Here is a 24,398-nt window from a genome sequence, read left to right on the forward strand (position 1 = left end):
GTTATTTCTAATTTGGCAGGGTTGTTCTCAGCCTACAGCCCTACACCATAACAACATCCATAACAAGATCAAAGTGTGGAAATGACATTAAATCAGCTCTTAATCCTAGCTGAATGAATGTAAATAATTTTTGGATTAACACGCTACTATTTGGCAAAATAGTACAGGAAGTGATTGTTAAGAATTTTACAACTTTAAAATATTAATGAAATGGAGTTGTATCTTGGAGAATCTGTTGATCAACTCAATTTGAAAGCTGAGTTACCATCTGACAAGTTCAAGTTAACCAACCCAAGATTGTAAGGTTTCATCTAAATTGGTTTAGTTATATTTTATTAATCATCTGATTTCTCACCAGACTTACAGGAACCGCTGTCAAACTATATAATCAAGCTGTTGAGTTGCGAGACAAGGGAGATGCCGAGTTGAGTTATGTTAGCTTCATGAAATATTTGAATTTGGTCAACACAATCAGAAAAAGTTCTGACTACAGAAAAGATGAAAAATACTACAATAATTTACTTGGAGCGAAAAATGTAAAAAATGCCATTGAGAATGCCGAAAAACTTCAGAAAGATCTTCAAAGAAGGTATGAAGACAGAGCTGAAGAAGCAATTATCAGAGAAAAATTTGAACAACTTGAAACCAGAGAAAAACTAGAAAAAGAAGCCAAAGAGAGGCATGCTGAAGAAAAGACTAAGGCAATTACAGTTGAAACTCTTACCACAAATCTTTCTGGACTTGATGGTGATTTCATATCATCATGGCAGCTTGAAGCTATGATCAAACAGAAGTCAACGTCTTTTATCATATTTGATGTCCGATCTAAAGAAGATTTTATGATTTCTCGCATAAAACATCCTAGCTGTGTTAGCATTCCAGAAGATGCAGTAAAACCTGGGTGAGTAGGCCTAATGTGAAACAAATTAATCTTTAAATAAAATGTTTAATCATGTATTCATTTAGATTATCTGCTGCAGCGTTGTACAAAACTCTGCCTTTAGACGCCAGAGTGGATTGGCCCAAGCGGTTAACTGTAGATGTGATAGTTTTGGTTGATTGGTTTGGTGAAAGTCTTCCCGGGTCGGCAATTTTTGCTCTCAAAGAGATATTAACTAAAGTAAAAAGAAAACAGCAACAAACATTTTAAAAAGTGTTAATTTACTATTATTTTTTTGTGACACAGTGGGATCCAAGTTCAACATATAATGGTGTCATCAAGCAGTTAAGCAAAGGATATGATGATTGGTTATCTAGGTTTCCAATGCAAACAACGAACCCCCATGCTACCGCTTTTGTGAAAGAGACTCCGGTGGAAGATTTTAGTCCAGGTAATGTTCGTAATAACTTTTTTCCCCCTTTCTGTTTCATTTAACTTATTAAATACCTATAATTAGATGATATCGAATACCCTGATTTTGATGAAGCGATGAGACCGCCAACCATTGAAATGAGTACTCCCTCTCAGCCCCTCATCAATAGAACAACTAAGCCTGCAATAGAAATAAAGAAAATTGAAGAAATACCGATGGATCAACCAGTTACTTATCCGGTACCTCTACCAAGATCAACCATTCCAAAAATGCCTTCCATTGAAAAAGAGAGTGACAAAATAATAACTGAGCCATCACCCGTAAATCGTGTCGGTCCCGTTCCAAAAGTTGACCGAAATTTGAAGATAAATGCCATGGTAAAATACCTTCAAGATGAGGAAACGTTGGTCGAGAAACACTTAGCAATGACAGTAAATCAATTGGAAAAAGAGAAAGAATGGGACAAAATAAGAAGTGAAAGAGAAGCTTCTGCAAACAATGAAATCACTAATCAGTTGCAAGAACGAGAGAAACAAATGCTTGAGATGTTTAACAAAATGGAAAATGATAACAAACAGCAGGTACTTTTTATTTATTCACTTAGTAAAAAGTTTATTCGTTCATTTGTTTATTTTTCTTAGGAATTAGAGATTGCTCGTCTCCGCAAGCAGGTGGAGACTATTCGAACTGCAATGGAAAACAAAACGAAGCCGGATGCGGAAGAAAATCAAATTCAGGCTCGCATCAACGAGAAGGAAGTCAAACAAGCAGCAATGAATCGGGAGGTTGAAAGACTTCGAGAGCTACGTAAAGATAAAGAAAAAGCTCGCGAGAAAGAAAAGGAAGAGCGTGAAAAAGACGAGGAATTAAAGAGAAATATGCAACGATTGAAGGACGATCAAGCTAGGAAAAACGAAGATTTGAAGAAAAAGAGAGAGGAAGAAAATAAACGCGAGGAGGAAAAAAGAAGGTAACTACATCTAAAAGATTTATCCGTCAACAACATGAATTTATCTCGGATAAATGTGTTTTTAGGCTGGAACACCAGCAGAGGCAAATTCCAAAAGAACTGAAAATTGACAGATTAAAAGATGAGCCATCATCCGGATTCGGTTTGGGTTCGAAAATGAACCGATCTCATTCAACACCAGATTTAGCTCAGGTATTTTGGCTGTTGTTATATTTATAAATAAGCCTTGCTTAATTTATTTAATTGTAAAAATGTAGGCATTACAGAAGGAATCAGAACAAGGATTGAAAAATCTCAGAGTTGACCGTGAGTTAAAACCGCTAACTACGAATCGAACTCGCATCATTCCAAGGCCAGACTTGAAAAATCGTAACTTTAATCCCGTCTATGGAACGATGGTATGTCCTAACTTATTCTTCCATAGAAAAACATCACTTTAATCAATTGTTGATCGCAGGGCCGCGGTCTGACTGGCCTGAAAAATTTAGGCAACACCTGTTACATGAATTCTATTCTGCAGTGCATATCCAATAGCATGCTTCTTACGAATTTCTTCATTGAAGGCTCCTATCGGTACTTTAAAGTTTTTAGACGTAAGAATGATTTCTATAATTCCATATTTCTTCCTAAGGAATTATCTAAATACCAACAATAAGCAAACCCGAGGTGAAATCTCTGACGAAGTGTCTTCTACTTTGAATGCTCTCTGGAGCGGCCAGTACCGCTCAATTTCATGCAAGGACCTCAAAGTAAGAAAACTTGCTTAAATAATCATGTACACTTTGATGCTAAGTGACTGTTTGCGTGATAAGAATGCAGTCGGGCGCTACAAATCATCTTTTCGCGGTTACGAGCAGCAAGACTCGCACGAGTTTCTCACAATCCTCGTCGACTGGTTGCACGAAGAGTTGAATGAGGTTTTAATTATACTTATTTGTCTAATGACTCGCAACCGCTAAGCTTCCACGTTGTTACAGATTCGCATTAAGAGACCGTTGAAAGAACAAAACAACTATGGTATTCCCGATGAGAAGGCTGCTGCTATGGCTTGGGAAGACTATACTGATTCAAATAAATCTGTCATCGTCAAACTCTTTGCTGGCCAACAGAGATCTTGCTTACGATGCGCCGTCTGTTGCAAGGAATCGGTGACGTTCGAGCCGTTTTTCAACCTGTCGCTTCCCATTCCTCCATCCAACAGTCAGTGCAGTATCATGGTAAATTGTTTCTTTGTTCTGTTAGGTTCTTTTTCAAGTTACTCTATCCAACGTTACATACACTACAGGAGTGCTTTCAGCTCTATACGAAACCAGAACAGATCAGCGGGTGGTCTTGCCCATTTTGTAAGAATAAGAAAGGAGCCAGCAAAACTATCGACATCTGGGAAGTGCCTCCCGTTCTAGTTGTCCATCTTCAAAGGTAAAATAATTTAACATTTGTTTTTACACCAGAACTTTTAATTTTTACTTTTGATGGTAGGTTTTACAATGACGGCATATGGAGGAAGAGATTAAATATGGTCGATTTTAATTTGAACGATCTGGATTTGCAAGGTGTCGTGAAAAGCAAAAAGTCCCTCTACACTGGGTACAAACTCTATGCCGTATCCAATCATTATGGAACAATGGATGCTGGTCACTACACGGCCTATTGCAAGAATGCCGAGTACAACAAATGGTTCAAATTTGACGACCAGGATGTGATGGAAATTAGCGGCAACGAGGTCCGTTCTGCAGCTGCGTATATTTTATTTTACACTGCGATAGATTACCAAGCCCCTCCTGTTATGCAAGACTGAACGCGAAATTTTTCCCATATTTTGCTTGACTAGCGCATCCTCTAATTGTTGACGCATTGTGATTACTCCGCCCCCTCTTTTTTCGGTTTTGTTTACTTTCTCCGCCAGTGCTTTTTTGATTCGTTTCTTTTGAAATTTGAAAGTTTTTTCCAGTATGCTCTGCAGGTCTTTTCGTGTTTCTTTCGGCCTAGTCATTGCTCTGGCCGTGGCAATACTATGTAACATTTACTTGGTTTTCCTTCTGTGGACGGGTGGAGGACCGCAAAGCGATTATCATTATGAATTTACTGTTCCTCCCATTATCTCTCAGGAGGCTCCAATAAAGATAAAAGATTCTGGCTTGAATCTCAATTATTTAAAAAATATGCTCAACTCAAGTACAAATAATGTTGATAAAACTAGCAGCAGTAGGTCTGTGATAAGTATGATGAATAAACTCAAAAGAGAGTTGAAATCAAGAGGAGCCAAGACAGTAGATACACTCGGCAGCTCTTCCAAGGTAAATAGATCATGTAAAAGTTGTTTTTAAAGTCGGTGTAAATTTTAACTCAATGAACACAATAGTCTACATATAATCATGGAATCTTGTCATTACAGTGGGTTTCACCAATAATGCTGATACCTTCCTTTACCCCAGAATTGGGAGACATGATCAAGTATTTACAAACTTCTCCCATCACAAGAGCATCTGTTCCACGAGTGGGAACACAACTCAAAGTCATGATTACCCTTGAGGGAGGCCAGAAAGCACTACTCAAACCTCAGTGGTAAATTATTACTATATTATAGTAATTTATTCATGCAACTAGTGGCCATTTACAATGCATTAATTACTCATCAATCTTTAATTAGGTATGATCGTCATCACCGAATAGATGGGCCTGATGTATACTCTGGAGCTGACAGACACAACGGGGAGATTGTCGGCTTTTATCTAAGTCTGTTACTAGGAATGAGAAGAACTCCAGTTGCAATAGGAAGGATGATCAACTTGACATCAGAAATTTTAGCCAACGCTGATAGAGACCTCGCTGCAACCTTCTTTAAAAACAGTACGTCTAAAATTACACAAGCTTATTTGTTTTTAGTTTTGAGAGAGAATTGAAACTTTTCCTCGCACAGATCAAAGCCACAGTTGTTTTTATGGCGTTTGTAGATATTGCAAGCCGGAATTGAGCGTCTGTGGCGGTGAAGGTGATCTAGGTGATCTCATAGAGTCCACTGTCATACTTTGGCTGAACGATGTCAAGTTGAAATCCAACCGTAGTCCTTGGCAACGAACTTACAAGAAGAACGTCCGAGCTCTGTGGGAAACTGACGACGACTTTTGCATGAAATTGCAGAAGCAAAACAAAGTTTTCCGCCTCGAAGCAGGCAAACGCCGGTTATTGGATTTAATCGATGCTTCGGTATTTGATTTTCTCATCAGTAATGGCGATCGCCATCATTACGAAATAATTGATGGCTACTCCGAAGCGGCAGTCCTTTTGTTAGACAACGGCAAAAGGTGATTTATTCCACAATATAATGAAGCGAATTCCTTCGATTGATGACCCAATTCCAAATGGTTTTGTTTGTTTCTTTTTCTCCATATAGCTTTGGTCGACCCGATTTAGATTACGTCGACATACTGGCTCCACTTTACCAATGTACGTGTTGGCTTTATATTATTTGGATTTGTTCCGACTAGACTGTGTTTCTAAAATAATATTTCTTCATTTAGGTTGTGTGTAAGTCGACTGGAGTTTTTTAAATTTTTATTTGAAAAAAGCGAGTTTTCTTCAACAGTGACAAATGGATATTTGTATTCAGGATAAGGAAATCAACGTACAAAAGACTGGAGATGCTGGAAAGTGGTCCTTTAGGCACTTTAATCGAGGAATTGACGCTCAAGGACTCTTTGATCGGACCTCTGCTCACGGATGAGCACGTACAAGCGATAAATCGTCGATTGGGAAAAGTCATGCGAACTATCCAACTCTGTGCCCAAGTGAAATCATGGGACGATGTCCTTGTACCTTATTAAAATTCCCTTTCGTATAAAAATATCTGTCATGCCCGTATAATCATTTCGCTCTAGTCACATATACTTTTTCCAATGCTCTTGCGCAGAGTTCCCGGAGAGTGTGTGTCAATTAGCAGTGCAATTTATATAACACACTCCTCTCTATATTTGGGTTGGGCTTTTTTCCCGAATAAAAATCCATCTATCAATCCTTTTTGTAATAAAACTAAAATAGCTTCTACACACACCAACAACTCGCTATGGTTCTTTCATTGTATAATTTTATTTGATTGGAATTTCTTCTTTTTTCATTTATTTTCGAGCTCGAGTGCGCTCGGCTGGGTGGGCGTGGCACAGCGTTGCCTAAAAATAGTTGACTCGAGGCTACATACACGTAATGCACATTTTCAACCCAGAAAAAATAAAAGTAGGAAATGAGGAAAAATAAAAAATCCTCTGGGAAGTGGAGATACCGGACGTCAGAGGAATGTGCAACTGTATATACAAGCGACGGCGTGTGATCGGGCGCCTGGTTTTCGCAACAAACAAAAAGGAAATATATACACACACACTAGTTGAAACATGACGAGTTGTATCAGCGATTTCCAAAGTATATGGAATGCTTACGAGTGAAATACCAAGATGACTAATTGACTGGGGGGGTCGCGCGAGCTACAACGAGTCATTTCCAGGAAGAAGAAAAGAAACGGAACAATCGGGAAAAAGGAGAATATGAGGGGTGGATTTCAAGAGTCTCGTTCTTGTTTCGTTCAAGAAGAAGAAGAAGGGGGACGACGAGTGCTTGTACAGTTACACACTCGGGCATGGCAAATTGTGTTATCTGCTGTTCACCCTCGGTAGAAAACTCCTACTCTTTGTAGACACTTTGAAACCTCCCTGAAAGAGTAAACTTTAAAGAAAAAAAGGGGAAAAGATATATCTCCCCCCTACCCCTTTGTACATATCAGATTTGCCTTATTTGCATTTTCTCTCTAATAAATATATAGAGGCAGGGAGAGAAAAAGATTACAGCGCCCTTGAATGATATCTAGAAAAACCACCCCCTTTAATGTATGCATCAATATTTCGTGTCGATTTAGACATGTATTTCCCAATCGGTTCATCATCGAATCGATTCGGTACATCTTTCGACGTAAGCAATTCCCGTCGAAAACAAGGGCCGTGACGGTCATGGAGACGCTTAAATACTCTGCAGCAAAAAGGAGTTTTTTGATAAACAAAAATTCCGGCGAGGGGAAAATGAGTGTGTATACAAGTTTCGAACAAAAAACCCATCCCTCCCCCTTCTTCTTCTTCTTCTTCCATCTTTTTTTTTTTTTTTCCCAACCCTCCCTCCTACTTCACATCCCCCTAAAATAGTTACCAATGTCTGCCGCATGGCAGCGCTGTCTGCACTAGACGCTCTCCCAAACGGCTTCCCCCCGGTTTTCATCGGTGCATTCACGTTTGGTCAGGGCACAAGAGCGCGTCCCCTCTAACTCTCTCTCTCTCGCTCTCTTTTTTTCCATTCGAATTTGTTTCTTCGCTCATTATTTCTGTCTCTCTTTTTTTGGTTTGATCGTATTTTTGACATTTTCATCAATCGACCGGTGTGCTGCTGATTTTTGTGAGACCTTTTCAACTTTTGTTTGGAGGAAACTCGACTCACCCCGGTAGAGGAAAGATGTCGAACGACGAGAAGACAACCGTTGCTGCTCCAGTTGACAGCGTCCAGCAGGTCAACAACAAAGAAGTGGAAGAAAAGCAACTGATTGAAGAACAGGCTAAGAACACGGAGGCTACCAACATTGATAACGGCAAATCCACGCAACAGGTCGAAGCCACGACAGACGCCGCTGCCAAGGAAGCGACGCCGAACCCGGCTCCACCAGCTCCCAAGCCACCAAAACCGGCAGTTCATAAAGTAGATTTTGAAAAGAATGTCGTCTATCTCTACCAGTTCTCTCGCACCAAGAACATCCCGAGTCCATCGCCGTTCTGCTTAAAAGTCGAAACTTGGCTGCGCATGGCCGGTATCAAGTACGAGGTATGTTGGAAAAAAAAGTTTCTCTATCCATTATTATATTGTGTCCGTTACTGTGGTGGGGGATGTCTGCGGCTCATGTAATGGAACCCTCTGGCCACCACCGACAGTTACTTTTGGTCGACGTCCACTGAACACACACTCGAATGATATTCTTATTTGATGATCGACCTGTGATTTTTCTCTAAAAGTTTCTCCATTTTATATTAGTTGTTTGGGGGCTTCATCTTTGGAAGGTGACCTTCGATTCTTTTTTAGTAGGCTTGGGTCCCCCCATTTTGTAACGAATAGCCTGAAACCCCCTCCACATTTCCCCCCCTCAAGCCCCTGCGGCCGAGAGATATGGCAAGAGGGTTAATATGAGAATGGCCACGGGGGTTTGTACAAATGGCGCCGTGCGGGGGAGGTTACAAGGTCTTTAAAGGTTACCAAGGTCACTAGGTAAAAAGATGGGATTTTTGTGGGAAAATCTTTGTCTTTTCAAGAGACAAATGTCTTTTAAAAACCGCGTGTCGTGTAAAATTATGCACCTGGCTTGACACACGCCGTAAATAGCTTTCAACTAGAAATGACGGGTTTCGAGTTTCTCCATCTTGTGTGTTTAAATTCTTCGTGTGTGTACGTCCGAAAGAGAGAGAGGCTGTGTACAGCTGTTTCCGACTGCATGATTCATGGTGGACATGTTCCAGTCGATCGGATTACTGTCGTCCATTTTCCACGCTACTGAACCCGTCTTGAAAGAGAAAAAAGCTTTTTGAATTCTAGCTTTTAAGACAAAACTATTCTCGTCCGAGCTTCGTGTTTGTAATTGTTTATTTTTGCATCGTTAATACGCTCGCTTGCAGAATGTGGACCACAAGATGCGATTCCGCTCCGCCAAAGGCCAGCTGCCGTTCGTCGAAGTGAACGGAGCAGAGATCGCCGATAGTGCCGTCATCGTCAAAGAGCTCGGCGCTACTTTTAACACCGACATGGACGCACACTTGACATCTGAACAACGCAATGTGGCCCACGCCACCATCACCATGCTCGAGAGCCATTACCACTGGTAAGTTATTCATTTTTTCTATCAATCGAACGAACGAAAACTGCGTGACCCTATTATCATTTTGAGGCATCGAGTCATTTTATAGCGTTGACGGGTAGTGAGGAGTTAACTTTTTGAAATGGGAAATTTTCATAGGATTTGAATTTGTTTTGCACCACGAATTTATGACGTTTGGGTTTTCCTTAGTCGGTGGTTTTCTCTAGGGCGTCATACACACATCAGCCGTCCGTCACCGCAACGTGCAACGGACACGTGAGATTTAGGTTTCATATGAGAAGAAGAAAAATAACGTTGGACGCTCCGTGAGAATTAGCTTTTTTCTTGTTCGTCCCTAAACATCATCCACCGTTGATGAAGTCTAATTTAATTTCCCTCCCCTCATTGTCGGTGTGTGTGTGTGTTGTTGTTGGATGCCTGGCCGGTCGATATTCCGGCGCCGCCAGGATGTGTGTGCAACGGCACAGTACAGTAACATACATGGCGGCGGTTGTTTCCCAAGTTTCCGAAGAGTTGAAAAGACGGGAATAATGTGTCCCTCTCACCCTTACGCACCCTTGGGTACCGAACGCGGTGAAGTTTTCCCGAACGTTACTACATCCATCCGTGCTTACCCTAGCTAGCTAGCAAGCACACGTCTATGCTTTTGAGTGTAGGGGAGGAGGGGTACTCTAGTGGAGGGGCTGTGTTAGGGTTTGTATTGATCGGCTCTACCCACCAATTCAATTCCGTCTGTCTCGTTCTCTTCAGCTCTCTCTCTCACCTCCCTTTTTACCATTTGCTCTTTCATCCATTCATCCTGTCTGGTTGCTGGCCCCCCCCCCCCCTCTCTTCTTTTTTTCCCCCATCGTAACTATTTTTTCTTCCACGCGAAATATAAAAGAGTCTAGTGCATAAGGGAGGGGCTTTTGGTCGCTATGGCGTCGCGACGCTCTTGGGCGTCCTTTTCCCCTTCTTTCTGAAAGCCGTTTTCTCTCGGATCCGGGCCAATGTGTTTAAAGATGATATTTTTCTTTCTTGTATGCGATCCTGTTAGAGGAAGGAAATAATGGTCGGAAATTGAAGTGGCAAAGTTAAAATTCCCGTTGTCTGTTTCCTAAGGCAGCCTATAGCAGAGGCTGTTTTACTGTTGGTGATTGTATTGTAATTTTGTTGGTGTCGAATGGGGCCGATAATGCGGATGTGCCTTGTTAACGGTCGTCGTATTAGAACCCAAAAAAACTGGCGTTGGTTATGGTCAATCCACACACTCGTTTCACAATGTATAGCCAATAGTTTTTTCTCCCGGCCACGGGTTTGGGCGTGTTTGGGCATTTGAGATGCAGAGGCTTAAGTTGATCGTGTATCGTACGACCCCTCCATTCTGTGGATTCATTCCAATGGTTTCGATATGATCTTGTCTGAGCAGGATGGAAATTTTGGACGATGATGAAATTGTTACAAGAGATGTGGGCTTCCGGTCACCGGGAAATAGTTTCCCCCCCTTGTGATGGCTTGTGCGCCCCTATTAACTATATGGAATTATTATTTTATTGATTTCAGGATTGATGTCTGGTGGCGCTCAAAGAACCAGGATGCTATGCTCCAGGCCTATAAAATTGACCTGCAGCATATGGTTGGATCAAAACTGCCTGCGGCCTTGTTGAAGTTCTATTACTGTTTCTCATTGAGACGTCGGGTAAGATACCGTTTGCTCTCATTTCTGTTGCGTGTGACCGCGTCTGGGGAAGAAGAAAACAAAATGTTGTTTTCTTGAGAAATTTTTGCTTTGTTTTGGCGGGAGGGGCAGTCAAGTAAAATTCCGCTTGAAGGTTTTTTTCTTCTCCGGTCGCTTCACGCTTTCTGCTTTCTTGGATTACGTATATATTGTCTTGTGTCGTTTCTACTGTTTAATGACCATCTCTTAATTACTTTCTCTTTTACGTGCGTACAGGGAATGAAGAAAGTCCGTGCCACTGGTATTGGTGTCCACTCGCCGAAAGAAATCATTCAGATGGGCAAAGACGATCTTAAGGTGCTAGCTGATATGCTCGGCGACAAGACTTTCTTTTTTGGAGACGAACCCACCACTGTAAGAATTTTCGCTTATATCACAAATGGCTGGAACGAACAGGAAACGATATAAGATTTGTTATGAAATTGGCTAATTTATCTTTTTTCTCTCCATTTGTTCAGCTTGACGTCGTGGTTTTCGCTAACGTCGCACAATTGACTGTCATCGACAAGGATGTCGCTCACCCCTTGCGAGACTGGGTCATGGAGGACGGCAAAAACCTAGTGCAGCACTTCGAAAGAATCAAAGAGAAGTAAATAAGACTCACAGACTTTTTATGATGACAATTGAAGCTTAACACGTGTCTATTTCGTTCTTAGATACTATCCCGACTGGCAGGAAATGTGTGACACTCTAGATATGAACACTCATATCCCCAAGCCTGTCAAAGAAGAAAAGGAAGCAGAAAAGGTCGAACAGAAAGAAGAGGAGAAGAAAGAGGAAGATAAGGAGAAGGTTTGTTGAGTGTTGTATGACTGTTTGAATGAATCTCGAATATAATTTTTATGCTCTTTTTGTAGGTTGAAGATGAAAAGGAGAAGGAAAAAGAGAGCGACGAAAAAACGCCAGCAACGGAAGCGGATGAAAACCAGAAGGAAACCAAATGAGCAGAGTTGGGAACACGCTTTATATACGTTTGAGAAAGAAAAAACATCCGTTTATTCCTTTTTGCGCCGAGCGGTCAAAAAGGAACGCGCATTATCTGTTTCATTTTTAGCTAACTCTTTCGTCCCACCCTTTTTTTATTTTATTTTTTTTTTATTCTCACGGACTTTTTTCACTTCAGGATTGAATCTTCCATTTAAAGAAAGAAAACTGATGTAACGAAATTGAAAGATATGGGGACAATTTAATTCGTTGTCTTGAGCCACGTTTTGTTTTAGATGTGACGTTGGTTATCTAATTTTAACGGTATTCCCATTGACCCCCTGCTCTCTTATACTCTTCATTTAAAAGAACAAAGCTTGTGGAGGTGTTTTTTTTTTTCTCATTTAGCATCTGTAAAACATAGTAGTCTTTCTTTTTTTTTTCTAAAAATAAGTTTTCAAGTCACGCACTCAACAAAAGATCCATTTTTTCGTGTCGATACTTGGTCTTTCTTGTTAATTTTCCGGCTCAGAAGGAAGGCGAGGGTAGGGACATTTTCTTTTTCAATTTTTTTTGCGACCGTTGTGAAACCAGAGACCCGGGACTGTGTAAGCGGGGAGGGGAGAAATGCTTTCAAATTTTGTCCTCAAAAAATTCCTATTATCCGCACAACTCAATGGGCTTTTCTGATTTATGTGTCTGTAAAACCAATGCTCTGTGTGTATTTGTGTGTTGACCAAAATTTGCATTGCCAGAAATTGTCCTGCCCTCTTTTGGAAATTTCTAATGAAAAAAAGAACAAAAAAATTAGTTTTTTTTTTTTTACTACTTCTAAAACAAAAAAGCTTCTGGTTGTCTTGCCACCAATTACTATACCGCTCATATTCTTGCCACGTACGTTTGATTGAACACGCGTGCAGTCTTTTGATAAACATCAATCCATTGGCTTATCTTTTGATGTCATTGTCTCACCCATCCCCCCAACCCTTCATCGATAAAAGAAAGAAAAACCATGTCTTCGACAAGAATACTCAAATAAAAGACAAAATCCAAACTGTTTTTTTCCAAAAAATGTTATTTGTGTCGTATCAGCGCGAGTTCCTCGTTTGCTGATGAAGAGTTTCATGTTGCATGACATGTCATTATCCGAACAATGACTTTTGCTTCGTGTGGGTATTGAATTTTATAAAAAAATAAGTGCCGAGTTCATGTTACTGGTGAATCGAATTTCACGCCTGCTCGTCTTTTTGGTTGCGACTCGTAATTAAATATTGAGTTTGATCTGTACTATTGCTGCTGGCTACGCTGATAAATATCCTGTCACTTAATATCTAACCAAGATCTCGCTGGGTTTTTTAAATTGCGGTTCTTAATATAAATTTTTTGATAGCTCTCAACGGTTTATCAACTGGGGAATTTAAATTCTCTTCTATTTTTTTTTAATCTAGTGGCACGTGAGTCATGTGACTTGCAGGAATTGCCTAATCGACAATGGAGATGTGTCACAGGGCATGCACATTTGCCACGCATTTGGGTTTTTTATTGCCGGATGAGTCATGCTCCAGAAATGCATTAGCTCCGCACATTGTGGTGCAACATGGGAAGCTGAGACCGTGCCTATCCATTTTTTTTTACGAATTGCTATCGCATGTTGGCGGTTTCCTTATTTTTTCGCTCGTTCGTGCACGCAACGTATTGTGACACCAAGAAAGCGACGAAATGTAACTGATAAGATCTCGAATTTTATTCTCTGGAATAGAAGAAGAAATTGGATAATTGCGTACTTTGCAGAATTGGAAAAAGAACAATGAAACTACCCAATCTTCGATGATCACATGAACATCTTTGAAAAATTCTTAAAAGCTTTAGTCGAATTTCCCTCCATTTTTTGTTCGGCAACGTCGCTCGCGGCCATGTTGTTTGCGTTTTGACAGATCCGCGCCACACTCCACAATAATAACAATCAAATAAAAGTCTTAAAATTTAAAAACAAAAAGTTATGGCCAACGCTTTCAAATTTACCCATGCAATAGTATGTCGTTTGCCAGATTCGTTCCAAAAAAATGCCAGTGCTACAAGTGGCTTCAACCTAAGTCTGGCTAAAGAGCAACATGCTGCATATGTCAGTACTTTGAGAAGATTGGGTCTAGATGTTATTGAACTTCCTCCCGATGAAGCCCTACCTGATTGTGTATTCGTGGAAGATACGGCCGTTGTTGTCAACGGAACGGCACTGATAACAAGGCCGGGATTACCAAGTCGACAGAAAGAGGTAATTATTAAATATGTATAATACTGATTATAAAGGAAATGTAACTATTAGTCATTCTGCCCTGTAAAATTTTAGTTCACAGTCAATCTTATCTGATCTAATCTTCAAAGAATTATTCCGTCACATTTATTAATACATTTATTGCTTATTTTAGAGCATCATAATGAAAGCCATCATTCAAAAGGAACTTGGTTTACCAACCGTGGAAATTAGTGATCAGAAAGCTACTATCGATGGTGGAGATGTTCTCTTTACTGGTATATTTCAATCAACTAAGCATTTTGTTTACACCAAAAAATTTCAAATGTGTATTTTCAGGCAAAGAATTCTTTGTTGGAATCTCCGAACGAACGAATCTCGGTGGCGCCCGAGCAGTGGCAGCGGCTTTTCCAGAGTATCCTTGCACTCCTGTTAAGGTGCTATCAATATGTCAAGAGAGATTAAAAGTTAAGAAATTTATTAACTAAATCCATCTCATTTGTGCTATTAAATATCAGATCAGTGGGGCACTCCATTTGAAAAACTTGGTAACAATGGCCGGCCCTGATATTATTTGCGCAAGTAAAACCAAAGATTCTGAAGAAGTTTTGAAAGTGAGTATTGATTTATTTCCTTTATTCTCCATCAATACGTAACTTTTTTTTGCTTTTCAGAGAATGGAAAGAGAAGCGACATTCCAGTACCAGATCCTGCGCGTGCCGGATCGTGATGCAGCCAATTGCCTATTCATCAATGGTACACTAATTCACCGCACATCTGACGAATTCAACGAGTCAACCAAAGTCTTCAACGAACTCGCTTGCGAGACATTAGAACTAGACATTTCCGAGATAGCCAAAATTCAGGTTTGCTTTAGCTCTAATACGCGAAGCTTGTACGATACTTTCTTTCAACACTGATTTTCACTCACAGACGGCCTTGACATGCTGTTCCATCCTTATTCGGAAACCGAAGCACATCAAGAGTCTTTAACGAAACACTTCCAAAACCCGGTTTTAAAAAACAGTTTACATATTCGTTTTCGCTTGGAATACCAGCCTTCGCGTCGCAACTGGAACACTGCCCAAAATATACCCACCATTTATGCGGCCCGCCCTGCACAACAACGCAGATTATATACCACATTATATTAGACTGCAGCTTTATCTTACGGCGACGCCGTGTGTTCGGAATAAAAAGAGATTATTTTGCTTCTAGATAGTTAAGTATCGCTATCTATTCATGATCCAAAAAAGAAGAATCTTGTATGTAGTCATTTTGGTCAGCATTCGACCACTTTCCAAATAGTTCCATTCCATTTGTTCTCTTAATCTTTTTCTATATCTGTCTTTGAGTAATCTCAAAATAATAATATATATTTCTATTTGCACACTACTTTGAATAAAACTACTAATACAACCGAACCGCAGCCGTACTTACTTTTTAAAATGTTATTAGGCCAAAGTCATTAGGCGCTAGCTGGCCAGCAGAGGCTTCGCAACACCGTATTCCGCTTTCTGTTTTTATCCTTGTGAGTTGTGACGTTACGTCTTGGGTCTTGGTTAGAAGTTTGTGGTTTGCCGAGAGAACCTTGAATGGTGAATTGTTGAAAAACTGTAAAATGTTTCGCGATGGTCAGAAATAGTAACGGATGAATTGTAAATCGGGTCGGTGTTGTGTTGCTGGACCTTAGTGCAAGTTTCGTACGCCAAATACTTTTAAGTTTAATCTCTGCCGTAAAAATGCGTTTGGCGTCGAAACGGAAAGATGCAGGACAGTTTTTGCTGCTTAATTGCTTCTTTTTGGGCTTGTGGAGTTTGAATTTCGTACAGTGCATGACCAACGAAAGAAAAAAGGAGCTGAAAGAAGAAGCACGTGATATGTTTTATCATGGTTACAATGCCTACATGGAAAATGCCTACCCTGCTGATGAATTGATGCCCCTCAGTTGCCAGGGTAGGTGGAGGGGATCGGATCACAGCCGTGGAGACATTGATGATGCTCTGGGGAACTTTTCTCTAACCCTTGTTGACTCGTTGGATACACTTTTTATTTTGGGTGATTTCGATGAGTTTGAACGAGGTGCCAAGCTCATCTTGAAAGATGTTCATTTCGACCATGATATTATTGTCTCTGTCTTTGAGACTAATATTCGCATGTTGGGTGGCCTCCTCTCAGCACATGTACTCTCTGGATATTTGCAAGAGCATTATTCGCGAATGTTGTGGTACAAAGGAGAGTTGCTTAACATGGCTTTTGATCTGGGCTACAGGCTGTTGCCAGCCTTCAACACGACAACTGGCATCCCACATTCGAAGGTCAACCTGAAGTACGGACTTCGAAGCCAAAAGCTGAGCAACTCAAAAGAAACTTGTACGGCCTGCGCGGGCACCATGATTCTCGAGTTTGCAGCTTTATCGAGACTTTCAGGTGATCCCATTTTTGAAGAAAGGGCTCATAAAGCCATGGATGCTCTCTGGTCTCTCCGGCATCGTAGCTCGGATCTCATGGGCACAGTCCTCAACATCCACAATGGTGATTGGACCAGGCGGGATTCTGGAGTTGGAGCGGGCATCGATTCTTACTACGAATACTGCCTAAAAGCCTACATTTTATTGGGAGACGAACGGTACCTAGAACGTTTCAATCGCCACTATACCGCAGTCATGAAGTACATCAGTCAAGGCCCTTTACTACTCGATGTGCACATGCATCGGCCTCACACTAATTCACGAAATTTCATGGATGCATTGTTGGCATTTTGGCCTGGACTGCAAGTCCTCAAAGGAGATCTCAAGGTATAAAATCAGTTTGGAAATCATGTCATTATTGCATTTTCTATTTTATTGCTCTCATATTTATAGCCCGCTGTCGAAACGCACGAAATGCTTTATCAAGTGATGCAGCGCCACAATTTCCTACCCGAAGCTTTCACGACCGATTTTCAAGTACACTGGGGTCAGCATCCTCTCCGTCCTGAATTTGTCGAGTCCACCTACTTTCTGTATCGAGCTACGGGCGATCCGTATTACCTTGAAGCCGGTGCCAAGGTGATGTCCAGCCTTCAGCGGTATGCTCGCGTGCCGTGTGGATATGCTGCTGTAAAAGATGTCCGTACCAGCCAACACGAAGATCAGATGGACTCGTTTGTACTCTCGGAGACATTCAAGTATTTGTATCTACTATTCAGCCATCCTGAGGATCTGCCATTGCAAGTTGATGACTTTGTCTTCACGACCGAAGCCCATTTGCTACCGCTGAGTCTTGCCCGGCTCTCCAACCTCACTAGCGTACCTCTGCGCAGTTTTGAACAAGAGGAAGAACGAAATGCCGTAGAGGATTTCGACGTCGAACATGCAAGGTAATGACCCTTACCGCTGTGGGACTCGTGTAATTTGAGCTAACAATAATTTATTTTATTATTTTTAAATTTCAGATCTTGCCCAAGCAATCACTATCTGTTCCCAGGCAATCATGGGTTTGCAGAGTCCATTCGATGGTCGGAATCTATCCGACTTCCTTTAAAAAACATGGTAGATAAAGTTTGTCCCACACGGCGTAGCTTGAAACGAAAGTTGAAAGCCCTGGATTTCCAGGTAATAACTTTTTCGTCATATGTGGTCATGAAATCGAAGTAAAATGTGTGGTTTTATTGCTCGCAGGCTGGTAATGGTGAACATATGAAGTTGCTTCGTGATATGGGAATCACTGTGGTGGGACTGCCAGACGGCAGGGTCCAACTACTTCATAGTTATTCCCAAGCCAAAACGACAGAAGACGCCGAAGAAGGCCTGTTATTTATGCAGGAAATGGTCGAGATTTCGCGAAGTACCTCATCACAACCGGACAATCCACCGCGAATCGTTTCCTTTCAGATACACCAGTCGGACGGAGCTGCAAAAGACGTTTTACTTAAAGCGGGTCCTGCTCAGTTTGGCCTCGATCTGAAAGATGATGTAAAAGTCACAGCTCGTTTGGCCATTGGAACACCTTTCCGCATGTGTAGGGATCCCATAAATGGGGTTGAACTACGACAGAAGATCGTCATCATAGAGCGGGGCGATTGCATGTTTGTTGAAAAGGTTGGTTTAAAAATGTTAATGTTGGGTTGTCGGTTATTTAACTTTAGGTCGTTTCTTTAGGCACGTCGGTTGCAAAAGGCAGGAGCTGTTGGTGGTATTGTAGTTGACAACGCTCCCAGTAGTTCAGCGGACGCAGCACCACTCTTCGCCATGTCTGGTGACGGAACAGAGGACGTAAAGGTAGACAATTTCATCAATATTTTCTAATCCTCCAGTAAACTGCAATTATCCTAAAATTTTAGATTCCTTTGGTTTTCCTCTACTCTTCTGATGCCGAATTATTGATGAAAGCATTGGAAGTAGATCCTCAAATGCAAGTGACTTTAGCCGAATCCTCTCCTGATCAAGGTACATTTTCTGAAACATTTTTTTGTTTCCCAGCTTAACTAATACTTATATATTCCTTAGATGAGATCTTCAGTCCCAATGAAATTCGCGTGGATGATGAAGCTTCGATCCTTCCGACTGTTGCCGATTTGTCGTCAGACGGCATGGTAGAGAAACTTCGCAGCGAAGTGAAACGAATCGTAGTTGAGCGCATGAAAGAGGAAGCTGAGCAACTGAAAAAGTCGACAGACAGTAGCGTTGAACGTGCCAAAGGCACGTTTATCATTCGAATGGATGACAAGGGAAGTATTGTCACCGAAGCAGTCGGTGGCGACACAGAGCATACGCAGTTAGAGAGTTTTATTGTGGATGCTGAAGAGATCGAGAAAGCTGAAAAAGAAGAAGAAGAGAAGAAAGTGAGAAGGGCCTTCACTACCCTGTTGCGAATGACAGTTCACCTACTCTTGGCTTTGCAAGACGAACAGCAACCAACGTTAATTCAAACCGTTCCAGAAAGAACGGTTGACTTGAGTGATCTATCCGAAGATATCCGCAATGCCCTCGTCAAAGTTTTTCAAAGCAACAAGGCTAATATCAACCTTGGTATTGCTAAACGATCAATTGACGATGTGTTGTCTAGTTTCCGCGTCCTTTGGCCAGAAAATATTTTGCCAAGGCGCCACTTTGGAGAACTAGAAAAGATCCTTTTGCGATTAGCCCGTGACCCCGCTGAGGGACAAGGTGGTCTTGCTGATCACGAACAATGGGATAAAGAGAAAGGCGAGAAATTGATTCAATTTATGCGGAGCATCCGCGGCGAATTTGCCACCCATCTACGTCAATTTTACAGCAAAGTAGCGGACAGGTCTGGTTTGAATGGTGTGCACGAACCTAAACCCAACCGGACACCGGATGAATTATAACAACCACATTTTTTTGTGAATGACCCTTTACTATAATTCCATTGATCTGGATCGTCGATAAATTTTGACTGCTGCTTACTTTTCAAGTAAAATGTTTTCTATTTAGAAAAAAAAAAATTATTACCAAGTGTTCTTGCATCACGATCATGAGTGGTGGAAGATAATCCAAGGTGAAGAATATCTTGACACCTTCATGTACAGTTTTCGTCTACTGTCGTGCATTTGTTATTTTGTTATCATTTTAGTCTCCTTTTTTTAAATTTTGGGTATGTGAATAATTGGTATCCATTTGCTAAAGAATAAAATTGAACCTTTTGTCCAGCATTGTCAAAATTTTATTTTATTTTGAGAAGAGGTGAGAAGAGGCGGTGTTTATAGACGAAAATATAAGAACAGTTCCCCAAAAGAATGGGGGTTCCTTGTCCTTTCGTCGCCAGGTTCCTCCGGTCCTCTGGGAGACCCAGAGCCCAAAGGTAGGCATTCAACGTCATAGATAAGACACAGATTCAGAAGAATGTCAACTGTTAAGCTGCCTTCTCCTCATTATACCTTGGGGATTTCGTCTGTTGTGATGTGTGATGCTGCGGTGGGGGCTTTTTGGTGAAGACGAGATGTAAATTTGGAGGGGAAAATATTACGTGAGTATCAAAGTTATTTGCCATCGTTTATTAGTTCTTTCTTTCAACTGTCAACGAGCTAGAGCAGACATTGTTTTCATGTAAACGTTTATTTTTTCTAACGCTAGGCTAGACGGCTTAGCCTTTGATTATTTTCCACTCAGTTTAGTTACTTTTACTTTGCACATCTCTGGAGAAATTTCTCGCTGCTACTACAAGGAAATTTTGGGTGATAACTGTCAGTTTCTCTTCAGCAAAATAGCTCACTTGTTAGATTTTTAATAATGTGGGTTTTTTTCTACTTCCGGTTTTCTTATTTTTGTCAGTAGTTTAGTAAATATTCATCTGAAGCACAAAAGAACCACATATTCGTGATCCTCGTTAAAATTGTGGTAAAGTTCATGTTCTTTTTTGTACGTACGCGTACTTCTGGTTTCGAGAATTATCCTGAACTAGAACTAGAACTAGTTTAGGAAAAATCTCGATTTCGACCAAATTCTGGATTTCGTTTAAATTACACATAATCGACCCCAAATTTCACGTAGATCACGAATATTTAGTTTATTTTGAGGACAGCTCAATGGTTAATACGCTATCGCTTACTTCCGGTATACTTCCGGAAAATTTGCATGAAAGTAGCAAGTGAGCTTTGTTCTCTGTACGGTTCTCAAGTTTAATGCTAGGTTTTAGCAAACAAAAATGCGCTTTTCAAGTTTTGTGAGTATCTTAAGACCAGTCCTTCAAATACTGAGTTTTTAGGCGTGTCTAATAGATGGCGCATTAATTGTGTCAGTTATGGGCTCATGGCGGTTTGTTGTCAAAAGTTAAGCTAATTTTTCTTCGAAAATTACCAATGTATTTACTGGTAAATTCGAGTGATTTCGTCTGTAAATTGTCTTTGATGTGTTCTATTCCGTGTACATGTTGGATAACCTTAACGTTTTTCATCAACTTACAGTCTGAGGAAACGTGAAAGTCGTGCAGCCTACCGTCAACTATTTTGTTCAAAATTCAAACTCATTGTAATTCTACTGAATGTGCCATCGAAATGATACAGGTAACAACTAACACTAGCTTTATTACAGTATTGCAGAAAATATATTCTTCTCATGTTTTATTAGGATTCATCTTAATTATTGGCTGTTTCTATTGGACTTGCTAGATCACCAGTCCCAGGCTCTCAGCCTTCCCCCGATTTTGAGTGTTCACTACTTACTGTTTAATTATTTCTAGATCATAGACGTAAAGCACATTGATGACAAAAACTATAAACAAGGTTATTTTTATTAACAAGTACTTCATTACAGGTTTCTAACACATTGGCATGACAGATTTGATGAGAAGGAGGCATTCACATTGTACAGGTTTCTAAATTAGCATGACAGACTTGATGAGAAGTCATGTTTGAAGAAAAAGGACAAGGACTATACAGTCAATAAGGTTCCTTGTTTGCTAACCTGTTGGCTGCTACCCTTGAATCTCCCTGTTTACTTCTTTACAAGGGTCCTCTTGATTTGAGGTACTGCTTTCTGTTGCTACAACCTTCTTTGAATATTATTGTCATCCAAATAAATGTTCATTCTGGTTTTACAGGGTAACTCTTTCGCTACTGATCACATCCAATGTTGTAAACTGACGAGAGAATGCTGCAATTCAAGACTGATACATTGTGTAGTTGTTAGGTCAATGACAAGTGCATATCTGGGCTCCCTTCTTTTCTGTGGTCCCGTTTTCCTAACTAACCACTTACCAACGCCCGCCGGTGGTCACTCACCCGCTGTGAAACCAGGAGGAGGGGAGGGCTCTGGTCGAACTCTGGTCTTGGAAGGCGCATGATCCGATGAAAACTTTTGGAGGATCATGAGTCTAACCTGGAAGCCTAGTATGACTACATCTCCCCAGAAAAACTTGCCTCGTACTTCTCTCTTCTTCTCGGTCCAGATACTATCTCTGGGGGCCGTAGACAAAACCTACAATTGCATGTGCGAGTTAAAACAAAGCAACCCACTACCCAATGAAACAAAAAGCCATGGTTTATTTTTTGCGGAAATCTGCATCAGTCAAGTTACAAATTTTTCTAATTCAACAACTCGCGTAGAATTTTGCATCTAGTCTAATAGTGCGAATCGCGATTCCATGTGTTTGGTAGTTAAGAAAATGGTTGTTTAAAAAACAAACAATGGGGTGTTCTGGGTAGCCAAAAAAACTCACCATTGTTTGTTTTTTAAACAACCATCTTAACTACCAAACACATAGGATCGCTATTTGCACCAGTAGACTAGATGCAAAATTCGACAGAAGTTGTTGAGTTTAAAAAATTTGTAACTTGACTTGACGCAGATTTCCGCAAAACTATACCATCGCTTTTTGTCTCATTGCCGCAGCGGTGGTGGCGGCCGGCGGGTTGCGTTTAAACTCGTACAGAAGAAAAATGTCTTGAACCAGACGCTGTTTATTGAATTTTTTGTACATTTCAAAAAAATAATAAAAACTAGTTTGATGTATAAAATTTGTTTATTTATTACAGACATAGGGTTAGACATTGGTTTATGTGGTTTAGGGTATACATTTGAGGGTTGGTAGGTGTAATGTTTGTGGGGTCAGAAGAATTAGAAGGTATAAGTTTGTGGGGTTTGGAGATTAATTGGTAGGGATATGTTTGCAGGGTTATATTAATTAACTGTTTTTTAACCAAACTTGAAATATCCCCCTTCCACATCCTCCTCTTTCCTTTCCCAATCCCGAAAACATGTTTATTATTTGTTTGACATAAACATCCCCATATTTCTTTTTTGTTCCTTCTTAACATATTAACGGTATACTACATTGACACAATGCCAATTTCATAAAATAATAATGCAACTTCGGTAACACGACACCAGCACCAAGGAACGGCCAATTGAATTTGATGTAGAAAGATGTTTCACCAGCATAGGCTGCGTACTGTTCGATTACCTGCGGCATGTCTTGGGCTTTCTCTTTGTCCGGCATTCGTTAGAGCAGCTGATCCACTGTTCGTTGCGAGTTGCGACTGGCTCCCTTCCCACAAATATTTTTCCATGTCTCCTCCGCATTTCTCATCCTCCCACGGCTAGTACGGCAAACAACAGAGAAAAAAGAGGAAGTGTCGATTACTAGACTCTTGCCAGCACGCAATTGTTGTTTGCTTAGCAAAACGTTAGGACTTACCCAAGACTCGCTGACGAGAACATTCTGCAGATACATGGGGTAATCGACGTTCGGCTTTATCAAAGGACACCGCTCAGAGACGATCGTCAGCACGTCAGTTTCTGGGTTGTAACGCTCTTTCACTAGTCGAAGCAGTTTATCCTTGGCGTGATTGTCCAATTTCAAAGATCTCAATTTCACCTACATGAGGAAGAAAAGAGTTACTTATAACAGGATATAAAATGCTCTTTTTTTCTTCTTTTCTGACCTGGAGTGTTACTATTCTGGATCGGGCATCCCTTAATAATGAGGGGGAAGAATGGAGGTAATCGCTAGTTGTGATTGTGATGGGTAAATGATTTTCAATCTTTTCATTGGTATCCAACTCTTTCGTCCACTCTTTGCAGAACTCTATAAACAAATAATGTGTAAAGCTTTATGAATACATCTATTATACTGCAGGGTTCTCACTTTTCAATTCTTTGCATTGTCTCTCAATAGCGGGTGGTGTCAAGTGAAGAAAGTTGGGGATCGCCAAATGTAATAGTGTATAGCTCGCCGTTTTTTTTAAACAGCCTCCGCTCTCTTTATTACGTAAGCCAGTTTGAATAATTTACATTTCTATAGACTATAGATGCGCTGGGCGATATTGTGTGCCAAAAACCATGCTCTTAAATGATTTCGCTTTTGAATCTGTGCGAAACTATAGAGACGATAGCTTGGGTTTCGTTTTGTCATGTCGATAAAAAGTCAAAGATTTTCCTTTTTTTATCGCGTTATTTTATTCGATTTTATTAACATCATCGATTGTTAGCGTTGAGCAGATAAGCACAGACCCGGATATAGGAACCTCCCACGCTCCTTGTACACACATAATAAGAGAGAGTCATCACAGCCAAATTGGTGTACATAAAGCTTCTTATATCTTCTCATTACTTGAGATTTTTTTCTTCTTCATCTTCGGTGCTGAATAAATCGTCAAACCCAGTGTTGTTTACCTTCTTACGTATCTTCGTCCCATGCTGGCGCGTTTTTTCTATAATATTACATGGGCTGCACACAGTGATAAGTGTTGGTATACTGTGTATGGTTTATATTACGCGCGACAGCCAACACTATGGTCCTTCAAGAAAGGAGGGGATGAACATGACGTAACGCCTCAATTAAGTATTCAGCGTGATGCGGATAATCCAACGCGCCTTCCGCACCGCTTC

The 24,398-nt window shown here is 40.7% G+C and overlaps 6 protein-coding genes and 1 long non-coding RNA gene across 9 annotated transcripts; 6 read left to right on the plus strand and 1 right to left on the minus strand.

The window, feature by feature from the left end:
• The first annotated feature begins 32 nt into the window (after positions 1-32).
• On the plus strand, positions 33-4,419 carry LOC124313983 (ubiquitin carboxyl-terminal hydrolase 8-like). 2 transcript variants are annotated; one of them, XM_046778910.1, is made up of 14 exons: positions 33-299; positions 359-901; positions 967-1,120; positions 1,187-1,331; positions 1,398-1,894; positions 1,955-2,283; positions 2,349-2,475; positions 2,541-2,681; positions 2,741-2,856; positions 2,915-3,032; positions 3,096-3,201; positions 3,265-3,500; positions 3,569-3,702; positions 3,763-4,419. In XM_046778910.1, the coding sequence occupies exons 1-14, from the start codon at positions 211-213 to the stop codon at positions 4,079-4,081; spliced, it is 3,054 nt and encodes a 1,017-aa protein (XP_046634866.1). In that variant the 5' UTR covers positions 33-210; the 3' UTR covers positions 4,082-4,419. The 2 variants fall into 2 exon arrangements, with proteins under 2 accessions (XP_046634866.1, XP_046634865.1); XM_046778909.1 differs by having other exon boundaries at positions 3,096-3,200; positions 3,261-3,500.
• Positions 4,236-6,331, plus strand: LOC124314114 (glycosaminoglycan xylosylkinase-like). The gene is made up of 7 exons (XM_046779160.1): positions 4,236-4,580; positions 4,679-4,848; positions 4,934-5,133; positions 5,204-5,588; positions 5,678-5,730; positions 5,805-5,811; positions 5,894-6,331. The coding sequence occupies exons 1-7, from the start codon at positions 4,236-4,238 to the stop codon at positions 6,105-6,107; spliced, it is 1,374 nt and encodes a 457-aa protein (XP_046635116.1). The 3' UTR covers positions 6,108-6,331.
• A 1,200-nt stretch (positions 6,332-7,531) lies between these two features.
• LOC124314139 (failed axon connections-like) lies at positions 7,532-12,873 on the plus strand. The gene is made up of 7 exons (XM_046779201.1): positions 7,532-8,133; positions 8,976-9,178; positions 10,718-10,853; positions 11,109-11,246; positions 11,351-11,481; positions 11,549-11,684; positions 11,750-12,873. The coding sequence occupies exons 1-7, from the start codon at positions 7,771-7,773 to the stop codon at positions 11,834-11,836; spliced, it is 1,194 nt and encodes a 397-aa protein (XP_046635157.1). The 5' UTR covers positions 7,532-7,770; the 3' UTR covers positions 11,837-12,873.
• An 831-nt stretch (positions 12,874-13,704) lies between these two features.
• Positions 13,705-15,491, plus strand: LOC124314215 (N(G),N(G)-dimethylarginine dimethylaminohydrolase 1-like). The gene is made up of 6 exons (XM_046779356.1): positions 13,705-14,088; positions 14,243-14,345; positions 14,407-14,504; positions 14,586-14,681; positions 14,742-14,933; positions 15,001-15,491. Exons 1-6 carry the CDS (start codon positions 13,816-13,818, stop codon positions 15,058-15,060), a joined length of 822 nt encoding a protein of 273 aa, XP_046635312.1. The 5' UTR covers positions 13,705-13,815; the 3' UTR covers positions 15,061-15,491.
• A 109-nt stretch (positions 15,492-15,600) lies between these two features.
• On the plus strand, positions 15,601-19,723 carry LOC124313981 (ER degradation-enhancing alpha-mannosidase-like protein 3). 2 transcript variants are annotated; one of them, XM_046778901.1, is made up of 7 exons: positions 15,601-16,865; positions 16,932-17,428; positions 17,504-17,663; positions 17,730-18,149; positions 18,210-18,329; positions 18,392-18,497; positions 18,558-19,723. In XM_046778901.1, exons 1-7 carry the CDS (start codon positions 15,810-15,812, stop codon positions 19,397-19,399), a joined length of 3,201 nt encoding a protein of 1,066 aa, XP_046634857.1. In that variant the 5' UTR covers positions 15,601-15,809; the 3' UTR covers positions 19,400-19,723. The 2 variants fall into 2 exon arrangements, with proteins under 2 accessions (XP_046634857.1, XP_046634858.1); XM_046778902.1 differs by having other exon boundaries at positions 18,561-19,723.
• A 979-nt stretch (positions 19,724-20,702) lies between these two features.
• LOC124314339 lies at positions 20,703-21,842 on the plus strand. Its single transcript, XR_006911161.1, has 5 exons — positions 20,703-20,881; positions 20,975-21,073; positions 21,138-21,292; positions 21,348-21,535; positions 21,610-21,842. It is a non-coding gene; the product is annotated as an uncharacterized LOC124314339 (long non-coding RNA).
• Positions 21,843-22,501: 659 nt separating this feature from the next.
• LOC124314535 (28S ribosomal protein S35, mitochondrial-like) lies at positions 22,502-24,142 on the minus strand. The gene is made up of 5 exons (XM_046779731.1): positions 24,121-24,142; positions 23,656-23,769; positions 23,453-23,595; positions 23,206-23,385; positions 22,502-23,107 (listed from the first exon to the last, which is right to left on the minus strand). Exons 1-5 carry the CDS (start codon positions 24,140-24,142, stop codon positions 22,940-22,942), a joined length of 627 nt encoding a protein of 208 aa, XP_046635687.1. The 3' UTR covers positions 22,502-22,939.
• Positions 24,143-24,398: the final 256 nt, after the last annotated feature.

Source organism: Daphnia pulicaria, chromosome 10 (assembly GCF_021234035.1).
Source record: "Daphnia pulicaria isolate SC F1-1A chromosome 10, SC_F0-13Bv2, whole genome shotgun sequence".
Lineage (NCBI taxonomy): Eukaryota > Metazoa > Arthropoda > Branchiopoda > Diplostraca > Daphniidae > Daphnia > Daphnia pulicaria.